Source organism: Camelina sativa, chromosome 1, assembly GCF_030686135.1.
Source record: "Camelina sativa cultivar CO46 ecotype springtype chromosome 1, ASM3068613v1".
Taxonomy (NCBI): domain Eukaryota; kingdom Viridiplantae; phylum Streptophyta; class Magnoliopsida; order Brassicales; family Brassicaceae; genus Camelina; species Camelina sativa.
The window spans coordinates 25,332,477-25,348,241 of record NC_141880.1 but is presented as its reverse complement, the minus strand read 5'-3'; the positions used below and the strand labels follow the sequence as shown (position 1 = coordinate 25,348,241).

The 15,765-nt window shown below is 36.8% G+C and overlaps 3 protein-coding genes across 4 annotated transcripts; all 3 read right to left on the bottom strand.

Moving 5' to 3' along the window:
* Nucleotides 1–116: 116 nt before the first annotated feature.
* LOC104711120 (uncharacterized) lies at nt 117–4,797 on the bottom strand. 2 transcript variants are annotated; one of them, XR_015564054.1, is made up of 14 exons: nt 3,927–4,465; nt 3,401–3,456; nt 3,136–3,310; nt 2,930–3,031; nt 2,702–2,773; nt 2,374–2,490; nt 2,151–2,228; nt 1,996–2,058; nt 1,816–1,912; nt 1,649–1,727; nt 1,329–1,566; nt 995–1,140; nt 755–877; nt 117–653 (listed from the first exon to the last, which is right to left on the bottom strand). XR_015564054.1 is itself a non-coding variant. In XM_087462213.1 (14 exons), exons 1-14 carry the CDS (start codon nt 4,014–4,016, stop codon nt 501–503), a joined length of 1,563 nt encoding a protein of 520 aa, XP_087318339.1. In that variant the 5' UTR covers nt 4,017–4,797; the 3' UTR covers nt 117–500. The 2 variants fall into 2 exon arrangements, 1 of the variants encoding a protein (XP_087318339.1); XM_087462213.1 differs by having other exon boundaries at nt 1,355–1,566; nt 3,927–4,797.
* Nucleotides 4,798–6,081: 1,284 nt separating this feature from the next.
* LOC104702445 (uncharacterized) lies at nt 6,082–8,302 on the bottom strand. The gene has a single exon (XM_010418304.3). The coding sequence runs from the start codon at nt 8,006–8,008 to the stop codon at nt 6,221–6,223; it is 1,788 nt and encodes a 595-aa protein (XP_010416606.1). The 5' UTR covers nt 8,009–8,302; the 3' UTR covers nt 6,082–6,220.
* A 55-nt stretch (nt 8,303–8,357) lies between these two features.
* LOC104702455 (hexokinase-2) lies at nt 8,358–11,843 on the bottom strand. Its single transcript, XM_010418315.3, has 9 exons — nt 11,166–11,843; nt 10,324–10,474; nt 10,045–10,227; nt 9,832–9,906; nt 9,581–9,736; nt 9,404–9,502; nt 9,178–9,308; nt 9,020–9,101; nt 8,358–8,934 (listed from the first exon to the last, which is right to left on the bottom strand). Exons 1-9 carry the CDS (start codon nt 11,435–11,437, stop codon nt 8,575–8,577), a joined length of 1,509 nt encoding a protein of 502 aa, XP_010416617.1. The 5' UTR covers nt 11,438–11,843; the 3' UTR covers nt 8,358–8,574.
* Nucleotides 11,844–15,765: the final 3,922 nt, after the last annotated feature.

The following is a 15,765-nucleotide window of genomic DNA, read 5'->3' as shown; positions in this document are numbered from 1 at the left end:
CAAATGGAGATTCATTGACCAACTTATCAAACTAGACTAAATGGATGATATGACATAAAATTGTGACACATACATCTTCAATTTAAAATATTGATATTTCAGACGACTAGAAAACAAGGCAAGAATGAAAAATTAAATTGGATGGAACATTTGTAAGATACACAACAAACTAAAAAGATGAATGATCAAGAACCAAAAAATTACAGATATCAAGGTGATGAATTAAGATGGTAAGCAATATATTTCATCTCAAATGGCTAAGTAAAACCCAAAATAAAAAAAACAAACAGAAAGAGATCAATAAATAAAAATTTACTAAAGGGGGGAATTAACGCCTTTCTTCACCAATAAACATTTGAAGCCAACAAGAAAAAAAAAGAAAAAAGAAAAAATCAAATCTTCCCCTTCTTGAAAAAGAATCATCAGTTCACCCGCGAATTCCCGGGCAAAAAATGACTTTTTGAGCTTGCTTCTACTGTATAAATTACGGACCTCTTTTTTTAAACATCGAATTTTTTCGGTTGTCGCCAGTGAGCCAAATTTCTTCCCAAGGAGCTTAAGAATGAAGCTTTCTGAGGAGCTCCTTTCTTACCATACAAATGTTTGCCTCCTAAATCTGTCTTTGCTGGTCCCATATCCTTTCGTCTCTCAATCTGATATCACGTTACAAAGAATTACATATACACTTTGTCTAAAATAAACACAACATATTTAAAACAAGTGAAGTGAGACCAAAAAAAGACAAATGATTTACCTTGAATATCTTTCCATCTTTCAAATGGTAACGGATTCCAGACCAGTTTATGGATTGAGAAAAGTGAGAACGGAAAGCTGAGATCGGGTATAGGAAGTTGTCTACAAGCATTGCTACAAAAATCTGTACGTTTTCCCCCAATCAAAATGAAAATGTTAACTTCCATATCTATTCATCACCACAACTATTTCTATTTTCTAGTTATAATCTAAACCAATATTAGAAGATGAAAGTACTTACAAGTCCCCAGTTGTATGTTGCAAGAGAGAGACGAGGAGCCTCAGGGGATAACAGATTGCATAGTTGAACTTCTCGCCTTGTCAAATTCCACATTGAAAGAAGTTCAATGAAAGTGCAGACCGCCAACATTATAACAAGCAACATACCTACATAGAACCTCATCTTTTTAGGTCAGTATGCAGCATAAGAAAAAACAGACAATCCTATATTTCAATTTGAAGATGACAAATCACTATGCTTCCACATTGTATTACAATAGTTCAATAGCCCCCAACACACTAGCAATCATCGTGGCAATAGGACAATTATCTCTCATCTGAAACACATATCCCACCTAAATAAGAGGAAACGTATGCTCACCACCAGATGCAAAGGATGTGTCTTCCAGTTGATAGCCCTTGATGTAGATTCTTAAAGCTGATGTGATGTGAACGACAGCCATAACATATGGTGCAATAAAACCCCATGAAAGATAGCAGTGGACAGCAAACAAAGCCTTGTTCATTATCCAGTTAACTTTGGATATGTAAGATTCTAGCACAAAGGTTTGCTTTCTCAGGTAGTTCCAGTACCTATAAATAAGAAAGAAAAAAATGGTTAAACATCTATATATTCAATACCTTTGGGTTCAAACAAGTAAATAAGCAAATGTACCGTGCAAAACTCAGATCGCTTGCAAGAGGATGAGGAAAAACAGCAACAGGAGGAGATGTAATGAGCCTCTTGTGAGCACCTGCAGTGAAAAGAAGAAACTGTCAACTAAACATACAATAGGCATATATCGTGCTTCAAAATGAAGGAAACTCAGAAGCAACGGTTACCTGCTAGAGAGGCAAGTGTCATATCATCTGAATATCCACCATCACGTAAGCCAGAGACAACACCGTATCGATCTTGTCTGAAATCATCGGCATGCATCTACAAGTAGTTGCAAACAATCACCAAAATTATATGTAGCAGAGAATATAAAAGAAACATTATGTATCATGTCATCTACATACCATCATACACCCTCCCCATAAAAAGAATGTTCTCCCGCCAGTCGCAAATCCCATTGAGCAAGGCTGTAAAGAGAAGATGCCAAATACTAGCTCAAATTACAAACACGAAGAATCTAAAAGCTTGATAAGGAAGCCAGTGATTATAGGCACTCTACCATGTGGTACTCATAGATGCAATAACTCCCAAGAGTTCCAGAAGGCAAGTCTAGAGGATACCCTGTTTGAATAAATATCTGCAAGAGATCACTATAAATGTTAAACAAATTCAAACAGAAGGAAGTACAAGGGCTGTTCTCATTAGCCATGTCTTCGATACATGTAAACAGAAACAAGAAAATTAAGCCAATTCATTCATGAATAATGTAGGTTGGGTACCACCTCTGGATTTTTCTCCATCTCAGTTGTGAGGGCCCCGACTGTTCCAGGATGCAGTCTAACATCGTCGTCCAGAAATAATACATATTTGCTGTCTTTGTGCATTTTCTCAACTCCAATCTTCAAGAAATACAAATAAATTCAGCTAAAGCCAATGAATAAACAACAAAAATGAAAAAACATCAAATTGGAAGATAGTTTCTCTTCTCATGGTTATAGCTAAGAACAGTCACAAAGGAGAGAGGGAATATATTAAGAGAGAGAAAACACAGGTGCAACCAATGAAAGCCATTCACCAAAAAATTCAATCTACACAAAAGATCATGCATACCAACTGATTATGAATTTTCTGGCTGCAAGTTGTCGATAAACCAGCAACCACAACCTTAGCTTCAACATCATCCTGTGCACATTCGGTGAAGAAAGATGAGGAGTCGGTAGATACTTCAAGACAAATGAAGGCCGAACGAACTATAAATTGAACTTTTGTGGACAGTACTTGCATCGGTAGAAAAAAATTAAACAACCACAAAGATATGTTGAGACGTGTCTGCTGTACCTGATACATAGATAATAGACGGGAAACAGCGTGATATGCAGGGTCTTCCGTACTTTCTACAACAAAAAGGAATTCCAATGGCCCGCCATAGAGAGAAGTAATCTACACATATACATGGCTCAATTTTCAAAATTAAGTTTGGCACGAAAAGTAAGAAAACTCTGCCAAGAAAAGGAGACAATGATACTGCAACATGAGAGGCTGACCTGACTTCTCCAGTTGTGTAAATTGTGTTCTCCAAAACCTTTTAGAGGCATGACAACGGATACTCTGGGAAGTTTGGCCTGCCTAGAGTGCTCGAGTTCATTGATATCTTGATAAAGAAAGGCCAAGCTATTGCCCGCTTTCATGCTGTTTTTAATTCTCTTAACCTCTCGGTTCCTTACACAAGTAGAACACACACATTTTCAGAAAACATAACTCAGATTGCACCATCAAAATCAGGCTTTTTAAAATGGTAAAGGACACTACCTGACATATTCAGCCAAAAACCAGCCGATAGCAAGGAGTAAGCATATTGTACACCCCTGAGGCACACAAAAAGGAAAAATTAAGAAACAGCAAACACAAGAAAATTCTTATCCTGATGATAAAAATCCCCAATCAAACACGTTAAGCCAAAACTGATGATCTGAACCTTTCATTTCCTCCTTGACGAAAAAAAACCATGTTTGATTCATCAATAAAGGCTAAAAAATTTCTTCTTTTCTACGCTTCATAATGGTTACTTAATAAAAAACCATTACTTTTCAAACCTCTAGTAAACAAAACGTAGCTTAATAAATCCCAAAATCCATAATTGTTTTCTCCAACATTGGAAGAGAAAAAAAGGACCAAACTTTCGATCTGAACCAACATAAAAGATGAACAAGTGAATTGGGTTTTTTTGGGATTCCAAAGCAAAATTCAAAATTGTGAAAGAGAAGAAAAAAGGAGAAAACTTTCTTTCGATCTGAAGCAACGGAAAAAAAAAAAAAAAGGGAAAGAGAGGTGACACCTGGATCTGAACGAAGACAGCGAAAGGGCTGGTGAAAGCTCTGCTAAGAGAGAAGAGAATCGCATCAATGGAGTCCAATGCTGTAGACATCTTTCTTTTTTTTTCTTTTGGTTTTTTTTTTTTTTTTTGTTTGGGTTGGGGGATGTCTTTGCTTCTCTCGCTTTTGTTCTAGAGTCCTCTTGGTCGCGAGAATAAAAAGGGATTATGAATGAGAAGAAGAGAGCAAAAAATGAGAAACCCTAGATTTTGAAAATCGTCTCCTTGTATCTCTCTCTGTGTTGTCACAACATCGAAACCAAATTAGATTCGTGCAAAACTCAGATCACCATTGACGGACCAGCGACAATCCAGAGAGTATAGAACCCAAAATATAAAACAACTTAAATAGTATAAAACTCTTTTTTTTTTTTTCTTCTTCAAAAAGGAATCACACAAATTCACCATTCAATCATGTACACATCCCCTATTTCTCTTACCTTTTTCTTAATCCCAAAAAAAAAAATTACTATTTTATTTTTAAGAATTTAGCTACCACCTTCTATTTAATAGGGGATATTTTTTGTTGTTGTTGTTGTTGTTGTCATCAACTAAAAAATAAAAATAAATTCTTCCCAATAATTAAGGAAATATATATTTTGTTAAGAGATGTAAATCTGTCAAAAAAATAATAATAATAAGTTTGTACATTATATGTTTTACACGTTAAATATTTGTTGCACATTTTAGTCTCTTTTTTTTATTCTTTCATTTTAATTTTGTATACAGCTCTAATAAAGGAACAGATTTTTCTCAGTGATATTGCTGATAATTTCACACATAAAAACGCGTTAGAAACATTTTTTTCTCAGTGATATTGCTGACCATATGTGTCAACTGGTGGTACGCTTTTACTGACCATAAGTGTTGGCAGGATTGGTTATCTTTTTGGAAAGATTCTTATAAAATAGATATTTCATTTATTTTGGATTGGTTATCTTTTGTTCGTTGCCAATATAAATAATATATGTTTTAGAAATGGTGAATGATATTAAACATAGGTTTTTTTGATCAATCACACCAAAACACATCAACAAGTGTGTGTGTGTTTTTTTTTTGCTTTCTCGTGAAAGATTATTCGTAGTGAAGAGGAATATAAATAAAATTGTTTGTTTAATAAAGTTGATTTTGGCGGCAAAGATGCCAGAATGTGATGCCCGAATCTGAAAATGTCCTTTTCGAACAGAGTATCACGAGTGGTGACAGCTTAGATACATGTGTGTTTTTTAAAAAAAGAAATTGACAACCCAATTTCTTCTTTTCATAATTATTATATTCAAACATACTATTTTGTTCTATAATTTATTACTCCTATGACCTAATCATTGATCTCCTTTTCGTATTTGAATTATTTTCTCTGGTATATTCTTATGCATCTTCTTCTCTGATGTGACTTAAAAATATTATTGTGTTTGCCTTGTAATGTTTTCCAAATCAAATTTGGAATAGTTGTAAACCCATATGGCCTATATTATCGAGTTAGACTAGTTTAAAAGAAAATAAAAAATTAGAATCTGTTTGCTTAGAATAGAAACTATACATATTTTATATATTGGCAGTGATGAGTGAACAAATTTATTGTCTTGGTTATAGACTTCTACTTCTACCTATGTTTGTTCTTCTTTTCTTGAACCTATTTGAACATCGTAATTACATATTTTCAAAGCTAACTAATTCAAATTTTGTGTTTGTTTTTGGATTACGGTCAAACAATTATCTCTCGGACCAATCTAAAACATTGTTTGCTTATATACGTAACTAGATTTGGTGTTGTGTACAAGAAATAAACTACGTACGTACAGTATGTTGCAAGAAATTGACTTCAATAGATTATAACAATACATTTTTCGTCATACTACTAAAAATTATATATTTTACCAAATTGCCAATGTTTTCTTACATTTAATTCACAGGCTGAACTGGACCGTATTGCTACTTGTGCCTAGAAAAAAGGATATTGTGGTACCCATTTCATGTTTTTGGCTCCATATCCTTTTCTAAAAAAGTAGTGAAACAACATGGTTACATGCGTATATTCTGAATGTGGTTTTAGTTAACGTTTAAACTAACCTTAATTATTTATTTGTCTGTATCCCTTCACTAATGCAACATTAGAAACTCTGATAATGCAGCTTTCCCAGCATAGATAGATCAGATCGTAACATAGCAATATAATAAGAGCATAAAGTTATACAAGTAAAGAAGAAATCCCAAGTTTGGTCCAAAAGTGGAATTGCTAAGGATACATCACCGAGGGTTCAAGCGCTTGATTTGTTGCCTGTCAAGTGATGAAGAAACAAACCAGCTGCAACACTCACGTTCAAGCTCTCCACAGCAAGAAATGATCTGAAGCCTCCACCTTCCGCATCATCAGACTCTGTAACAGCAACATCATTTGGCATATTACCACTAATCCTGACTAAGTCAGTACAAGATCTCTCCACTAACGGCCTTAAACCCGTTCCTTCATTCCCCAAGACAAGTATTGTCGGACTACCGGGTAAAACCTCGTTCAAAGCAGCAGCCTTTGGAGATACCGAACCACCAACCACACGCCAACCGTTCTCAGCAGAAGCTTCTAAGAACTGCATCATGTTTTTGCAGTACCTGAGTTCCATAACTTCGAGTGATCCAGCACTTGCTTTACTCACAACCGCACTTAATGGAGCTGAGTTTTTCGCGCAAACCACAACACCCGTGGCTCCAAAAAAGTAAGCGGATCTAATGATCGCACCTAAGTTCTGCGGATCAGTGACCTCATCAAGAGCTACCCAAAGAGAAGATTTCTCTTCATCTGATGAAATCGGATCTAGTTCCTTCACTTTCACCAGTTCCAAGGGTGAAGCATCGAGCACCAATCCTTGATGCGGTCTGTTATCAGAGACCATGTTAAGATCATGCTTTGAAGTTTCCTTGATGTTTAACCCAAGCTTCTCAGAGATTTTCAAGACTTTCTCGAACCCTTTCTTGTCTTTCTTCTTCTTGTTGTTACTGCTCAAATCCAAACCCTCTTGAACATAGAGAGCATAGAACTCTCGTCTCCCAACAGAGAGTGCAGCCAGCACTGGACTTACTCCATAAACCACTTCACCCTCCAGCCTAGGCACGCTGGACTCGGTCGCCTCTTGCCATGTTTTCCTACCCCAGCTCTCTTGCCTATTCCAGTTCTGATATGCTGCATTGCCACGTCCTTGTTCTCTTACATCATATCTATTGAACCTATTTTTAATCTCAGACCACCTAGTATTCTCCGGCTCTTCTTCAACGATTCTATCATCACCATTTTCACGGACATGCCTCACTGTTTCGTCTTCTTCTTCTTCTTCTTCTTCTATGATTCTATCATCACCTCGGGCACTAAAAGAGTTCAGATTTCTTGTTGTATCATCCCAAGATGACCGGCTGTTAACTCTCGGCGATTGCTCTTTCTCCGGTTTATCATTATTAGCCACCCAAATTGAATTCCCACCACCTTTCTTACTTTCTTCTTCCACTTCACTGATTCTATCATCTCCTCTAGAACGAAAAGAATCTCGATTCCTCGTTTCACCATAACCTCTAAACCTATCTCTCCTATCAGAAACAGAACCATTTCTACCATCTCGTTTCTCCCAAGAAGGCCTATTACCTCTCTGAAACCTTTCTCCCACTGGTTTCTCATCAGATTTCACCCAAATCGAGTCTCCACTAGAACGGCCATCACCGCTACTTCTCTTCTCTCGGTAAGCTTTCGATTCAAACCTAGATTTCCCTCTATTACTACTACCAACACGATTACTTCGTTTGCCAAATCTCTGAGAATCGAAACTCGAAAAATCTCTAACACATTGAGGCTTACTCAACATTGCGATCTTCATAGAATTAAGGCGAGAACTAACTAAACGAGTCGAAACATTTGCAAAGGCGCATCCTTTAGGGTTTACGAGATACTTAACTGGTAAAGACGAAGACTTTGAGAACTGGAAACAGCTTTTGACTGCCGTTTGTTGTAATGAAACCCTAATCGCCATTGGAAAACCTTGGCTTCTTGTTAAATTACAGTACATGATTTTGGGGTAAAACAGAAGAGATCAACAAAAAAAAGCGAACGGTGGAGAAAGGTGAAATTTTTGAAACAAAGAGGCTATTAGAAAACGGTAGTTGAATATTCTCTCATTGATAGACCAATCTGATGAATCCCAGAAAACTTTAGGGTTTAAGGGAAAGAGACCAGAGGAGAGAAGTGGAGAAGATAAAGAAAGATATCATGTATAACCGAAAATGAATGCAAAACGATGTCGTTACTGTTAGAAGTACTCTTGAACCCTTTAGAGCAATACTAATCAGATTGAACCCTTTAGATTTACAAATCAATTAATATAAAAGCATACCACCATTGAACCCTTTAGATTTCTGTTTTGGGAAAAAAAATGAACATTTATATAAAGATCTCGAATATATATAGTTCTACAACATTGGCTGGTGTTTTGAATTTCCCAGAGCTTGAAGAAGAATCCAGTTTTTATTGTTCCTGAAAATTGAGAAAATAAAATTTTACCTTCTTCTTCTTTTTATTTGTTTAAACCCTAATTGACAAAGAAGAAGGTTAACAACACAAAAAAAGGCTTTACGATTAACTTGTTTCAGAATCTTCTCCAGGTTCGAGATACTGAGAATGAGAAGCAGCGAGTAATGCTGCTCCAACACCTGAACCATCATTCGATAGAATCACTTCAACACTCTCTGAAACTTCATCTCCAAGTAACTCTTTCAATGAACTCTTCATTATCTCGCTGAACTGAGTGTAGTGCTCGTATAGCCCACCGTCCATGGCTATCACAGATTTCTGAGTTTCTCCATCTTTTGCTGCGTCTCTTCCTATTTTCTTCAGGATTCCATAGATCCCTGCAGCAGACAAACGAGCTCCTCGGCTTGCGATGATGTTACATAGGCTGATTACAACTTTTCTCATCTTCAGAGAAGATGTAGGGACCTGAGCGTTACACCAAAGATACTCTTTTGAGATTTCAGTTATACCTCTAAAGTGTGAAATCATTATGTACAGGAGAGTGTCTAACCTCCAATATGTCCTTTAACTTGCTTCCCACAACCTTCAAATCCGGAGAAGTGTCGCTGTGCATAGCAGACATGTTCGGGGTCCTGCACAATGTGATTAGTGATTATTAGACCGCTGATTCGGTGCAAGTAACCATATCCAAGAAGTTATTTAATCAACCTTATGATGAATGGTATTCTCAGCTTAGGTGGGACGACGTCGCCAAAGAAAGCAGCTTCTTCAGCCATCTTCAGAAGAACTCTACGCAAGATTTCTCCCAGATACATTCCGGATATAATTTTCTCAAGAATCTGAAAATGTTAAACGCCCGATAGAATCTTTAAGGGTCATGTCATGATGATTCGCTAAACGAACTTGAAAATCAATAGAAGTTCAAAGCTCATACCTGTTCACCAGGATTCAAACTCTCGGAATCTAGAGAATGGTCGTATTCTGTTAATGGAAGATGCGATGACCTGAAGTTTCCCCACTCCATGTTTATAACCTACATGGCATTACATCTAAGATTCAAGTACTGCAAAGCTTAAATCGGAATTGTTATGCTTTTGGGGAAAACACAAACCATTTCTCCTGATTTTGGAAGCAAACCATGCCATTTGGGAATTGCATGTGCACGTTCGACATAGGCTGCATTTGTGCCGGTGCCCAAAATAACAGCGACAACAACATCCGGATTAGTGTATCTACCACCCGCGAGTGTTCCAATGGTATCATTAACCTTACAGTTTACAAAGGGATAACAAGATTATAATCAAATAGATTAACACAAATTTCTGCTAGCTGAAACAAAGATTGGGTAAGAGGAAAACTCACAAGCGCTGCAACACGCATGTCCAACCCAACTCTTTCCATAGCTTTAACAAGTTCTCCAACAACATCTTCACCAACCTACACAATCACCAAGAAACAGAGGTCAGGCTTTCAGAAACAGCGTTATCATATCAAAACATGGTTCACGAAGTCTAGAGGAAGAACAGAAGCTGCTGTAATGAAATAAAAATAGATGAAAGGGAAATCAAGCTCAACTGCATCATCAATGGAAAAGCCCTTTGTCCAGTTGATGAGAGTGCCAGAGGACAAAGATGTCTGCTTAACCGGAAATGAGAAAGTGAAACCTAATTCCCTTTGCCTACCGGGTGGGAGATGAAAGTCCTCGCCTTCTGTAGCGACAAACTTTGCAAGAACTTCGACGATGAAATCGAATAACTCCTGCCTCCATAATTACACAAAACACAATCAACACACAAAGAGATAGATCATCCAAGACTAGTACATAAACATAAAGTATATAGTAAGAAAACTGACATCTGATTTCCCGGTCATGAGATGAGGAGGAATTGATTCTTCTTTGAACTCTCGTTTAACAACACGGTCTTGCTTCCCACCAAGAAGCACACGCATTACACGGAAATTTGTTCCGCCTAGATCCAACGCATAGAAGAAACCAGTTTCATCCCTGTCAAATAATAGATAGCAGCAACAAGCATTTAGAAGCTCATCCAATTACAGCTAAAACCTTTACTACTTAATTAGCATCATACCAATTACATCTCAACAAGCATTAGAAGATCCAATTACATCTCAAACTTTACTACTTAATTAGACCCCAAAAACAAACAAGTGCACAGTGAAAAGTGCACACTCATAATTCACCAAAAAGTTACATTAAATCCTCTTATAAAGACATATGGACTCCTACAAAGAACAAGACAGAGAACATTAAAATAAAAAAACTCTTTCTAATCCAAGAAAGAAAGTGATAATAATAATAATAGTCAAACTTTGGAACAGTGAGATATCAAAAATGCAGATACTATCAAGGATAAGAATCTCTAGACTCTTGCAATCAAGAGAGATTATGATTCAAAGTGACGGATCCGGATTCCATAGATTCTCTAAGTGAGACAATCAAACAAGTGAAATATATGAATCATCATAAAGCATGAAACTTTCTTAGGATAAAAAAAAAAAAAGACAAGTAAAATTGAAGAAACGTGGCAACGATGTTATCCAAAAATTCATCTGAATTCAGATAAAAATCCCATAAAAATCTCAACTTTATCTCTTTTTTTTTTTGTTTCTTTGTTATCTCAAATCCAATTCACAAAATTAAGGGAAAAAAAAAAAGGAACAAAATGAAAATTTACCCAGAAGGGAGATTATCAACGTAGCTAATAAGCATCTTAAGCTTGCTTCCACCTTCGGATGCAAGACCAGCGTGCATCTCAACGGTCATAGCATCAGCCACTTGTCTCAATTTCGCTACTGGCGTTGCACAATCCTCTTCGAAAGCTTTCAAGATCTCAATCACTCTTGCCCATTTCCCTGAGCTTTGCATTCGCCGCCGCACAATCAACGCCGCCGCCGCACACACCGCCACAGAGCACACCACCGTCGTTGCAACAGCCACTTTACCCATCTCTCTCTCTCTCTCCGAATATTATAACTAAATTCTTACCAAAAAGAAAAAAAAAAAGGAACAAAATTTGGGAGAATCAAAAACAAAAAAGCTTAGAAATTTAGAGAACCCTAATAAGAGATGGAAGGATGGATCTAATCTAGTTGGAGGTATGAATTTTGAAGAACACGTAAGCAGCTCTGTTGTCTGTAAACTACGAAAAGTTTATTTAAAATTATTGAATTTATTTTTTTTGGTTCTTCGATTTTTTTAGGTTTTTTTTTCTACGATGGTAATGGAGTTTATGTAAAGTTACGAAAATGACCCTTTAAGAGATTTGGTTTTGGTCTTTTTCTTGCCGAATCTTGTGGAGGACGTTTAGCTCTAGTAGATATATAACCTATCGTTATGAATGTATCTTGTTATTATTAATCATAATCGAATGAGGTTACATATATATAGTTATGAACTTAGCCTAATTCTTTAACATAATAGGAAATACATAAACCGACTAAGACAAAGCTTATGGCCGATGGGCCTTGAATAATGGGTTTCAAGTCTTGGACAAAGTATGGACCGTCAATGAGCTTGGTTATGGAATCCATCCTTAAGTGGTTTATAACACTCCCCCTTGGATGACATAACCATGCAAGATGCTAAGAGATCGATGCAATGTGCTTGGGGATGCTGCCTCATTAAAACCTTACAAGGAAAACTCAGTGGGACAAAACCATGGTGAAGGAAAAAGAGTACAACACACATTGCTCCCCCTGTTCTAAGCATCCCTGAAATCCTTAAGTCTTTGTATTCCAATCTGGTGCATGAGCTTCTTGAATGTTGTTGTCGGCAGTGTTTTGGTGAAGAGATCGGCTGAGTTGTTGCTAGACTGAACTTGAGTAGTATATGCTTCGTCCGATCTCCCTTGATATAACCTTCCTTAAGCTGTGCGATGCAGGCCGTATTGTCCTCATATAGTACTGTTGGCTCCTTATCATCAATATTAACCAAACACACTAAACTTTCGTTGTTATAACCTGCATCAGCAAAACCAACTAAAACATATTTGTTATAGTTAGTATAATATAAACTCAAATTTAAATGTTCCTTGTAGGTAACGTAATGAATACTTAATTTCACTCCAGTGCCTTTGGGTCGGACAAGAACTAATTCTTGCTAGGAGGTTCACGGCAAAACATATGTCTGGTCTAGTGTGGCTAGCCAAGAACATTAATGCTCCTATAGCACTGACGTATGGCATTTCAGGACCGAGTACTTCCTCATTGTCCTTCTTTGGACCGAATGGATCTTTATCCAAGTCTAAGCTTCTAACAACCATTGGGTTGGTCAATGAGTGAGCTTTGTCCATATTAAACCTCTTGAGTACATTTTCTGTATATGCCATTTGATGCACAAGGATTCCATTATTTATGTACTCAAGCTGTAGCCCCAAACAGAATTTTGTCTTGCCTAGGTCTTTCATTTCAAACTCTTTCTTGAGATATTCTACTGTTTGGGCAATTTCACCAGAAGTTCCAAGGATGTTTAAATCATCCACATAAACTGCTATTATAACAAACCCTTTGTTTGCAAACTTCTTTATAAATAGACATTGACTGATTGGGTCATTCTTATAGCCTTCTTTAGCTAAATATTCACTTAACCGGTTATACCACATTCGACCACTTTGTTTTAGTCCATAAAGGGATTTGTCCAGCCTTATGCAGTACTGTTCTCGAGAACTACTCTTATCTTTGAGCTCAAAACCTTCTGGTAATCTCATATAGATTTCATTATCCAGTGGACCATATAAGTATGCGGTTACAACATCTATTAACCGCAAATCCAGTTTTTCTCTTATAGCCAGACTTATTTAGATATCTAAAAGTCGTTGCATCCATCACAGGGGAGTATGTCTCCTCATAATCTATTCCTGGTCTTTGAGAGAATCCTTGTGCTACATGCCGTGCTTTATATCTCACGATTTCTTTACTCTCATTTCTCTTTCTTACAAAGACCCATTTATGTCCAACTGGTTTTATCTTAGGTGTTGTCCTCAAAATCGGACCAAACACACTTCTCTTCTTCTAAGAGTTAAGCTCCACGTCAATAGCTTCTTTCTATTTTAACCAATCTTTGCTTTGAGTGCACTCTAATATAGACGTGGACTCTAAATCCTCATTTATCTCAAGTGCTACCTTATATGCATAATATTTCATTTAATGTCGACATTTTTGCGGTTCCATTATATTCCAGACATGATATAATTTATTGAGATCTCATCATTATCAATACCTTCAGGTCCTTGAGGTTCAGCGTCCCAAACCTCATTTTGGTACCTTAGGACTTGCCGCGGCTATGTCTGTATTTTCTGTAATTCCCTTAACCTCGGTTTGATTTGCACCTATTTTACTTTTCCGAGGGTTCTTATCTTTGGAACCTTTCTGTAGCAAATTGTTTATTGTGTCCCTCTTGAACATCAATACTTACTGGTGCATGCTGGTATGTATGATTTTATTACTCTCTTTGGGTCAAAAGGAATCTGGTAATTTATTAGCTAGCTTTTGCAAATATATAATTCTTTGGACCTCTGCATCACATGCTAGAGTCCGAGGATCTTGCCAATTTAAGGATGTTTGATTCCATATTAATTCTTTGACCAGCTTGCTAGTCTCGCCACCCAACATAGGGAATTCGGATTCTGTAAACTAACAGTCCGCGTATCCGGCCTTAAATAAATCTCATGTGGTCGGCTCAAGATACTTTATAATAGTGGGAGACTCATATCAATATATATTCCCATTCTCCTTTGAGATCCCATCTTAGTTCTCTGTGATGATGCAATATAAACGGCACACCCGAATATTATTTTAGATGGGATATGTCTGGCTTATGACCCGTTAATAATTGGGAATATTTATTCTCACTAGATGGCCTGATGCGTATAAGCTCTACTGCATGTAATATCGTGTGTCCCCAAGCCGACATTGGAAGCTTCGACCTCGTTAGTAATGGTCAAGCAATAATTAAATACGTTTTTAATGAAGGATTCATCTAATCCATTCTCTGTATGTACATGTTCCATAGGAGGTTGCACACTTCTCCCCATGGACATACCATTAATATTAAACGCTTGGGTTATATGTTCACCAGCACTATCTAGACATATAGTCTTAAGTGGAAATTTTCTTTAATTACATTTACTGGTGATGGTCTTATAATGAGTTTCCCTTGTGTGCATGCTACACACGTGAGATTCTTAGGGATAACTCTTCTCTCTTATAGGAGTGTGCCCATTCGATTTTAATATCGGCTTACGCATCACGTTAGAACCCGGATGGCCAATTCGGTCATGCCATAAAGTGAATTATCTTATTCATTGCCAAATTAGTCTTTATCATAACAATCTTAGCTTGGTATAAACCAGTGGCTAGTGCATGTATAGTCTCTAAGACTTTCTTATGTCCTTATACTATTTCAATAATATATAGAAACTCTTTGTTTCCTTCACCCTTTATTTCAACATAATGACCATTCAAAAGAATATCTTTAAAGCTCAATAAGTTTCTCTTAGAGCTGGGTGTATACAAGGCACCACTTAGTTCAAGTTGTATGCCATAAAATATAAGCCTGGCCGTAGCCATCAATTAAGCTTGTTGTACCCGCTAATTTGCTAATTTTAGCATTTTCATAATGATATTATAATATCTCTTTCCCTTCATTAAATTGTGTGGTTTAATCCACTACCCACCACAATTATTCTCTTGTCCTTAGCCATTTCTCAATATGGACAATATTTTGTGTTTCGTTTTTAATAACACAGTTTAATATATATATATATATATATATATATATATATATATATAAAGGAAATAAATCATTGAATTTAAACCAAAATAATAATCCAATAAAATTCAAAGTCATACAACATAGAAATTAAACCAAAGCTATATTTAGGCAACCAGAAATCTCATAATTTAATTGGTCATCATTCTCATGGCCAAATTTTCCTTCACCATCGAGATGCACCAAATTAGTTTCTGGATTCTTTTTCAAAATTTCTTGATAGAGATTAATTAGATGTTTAGGAGTTATGCATGTCTTTATCCAATGGTTCTCCATACCATATTTATGACATATGGAATTGGTCTTATGTTGCGGTTTTAAATAACCCGCGGCCTTTTCCCCCGACCATGGCCGAAGCCTAATCGGTTTACTCGGCCTTGACCATCATACTTGTGTCCTTGGTAGTTGCCACGACCAGAACCACGTCCACTTATTCCATGGCCACAGCCATACTTGTCTCTAAGGACATAGTTAGACTCTTTAGGCTCTTTGGGCTTTTTAGGCCC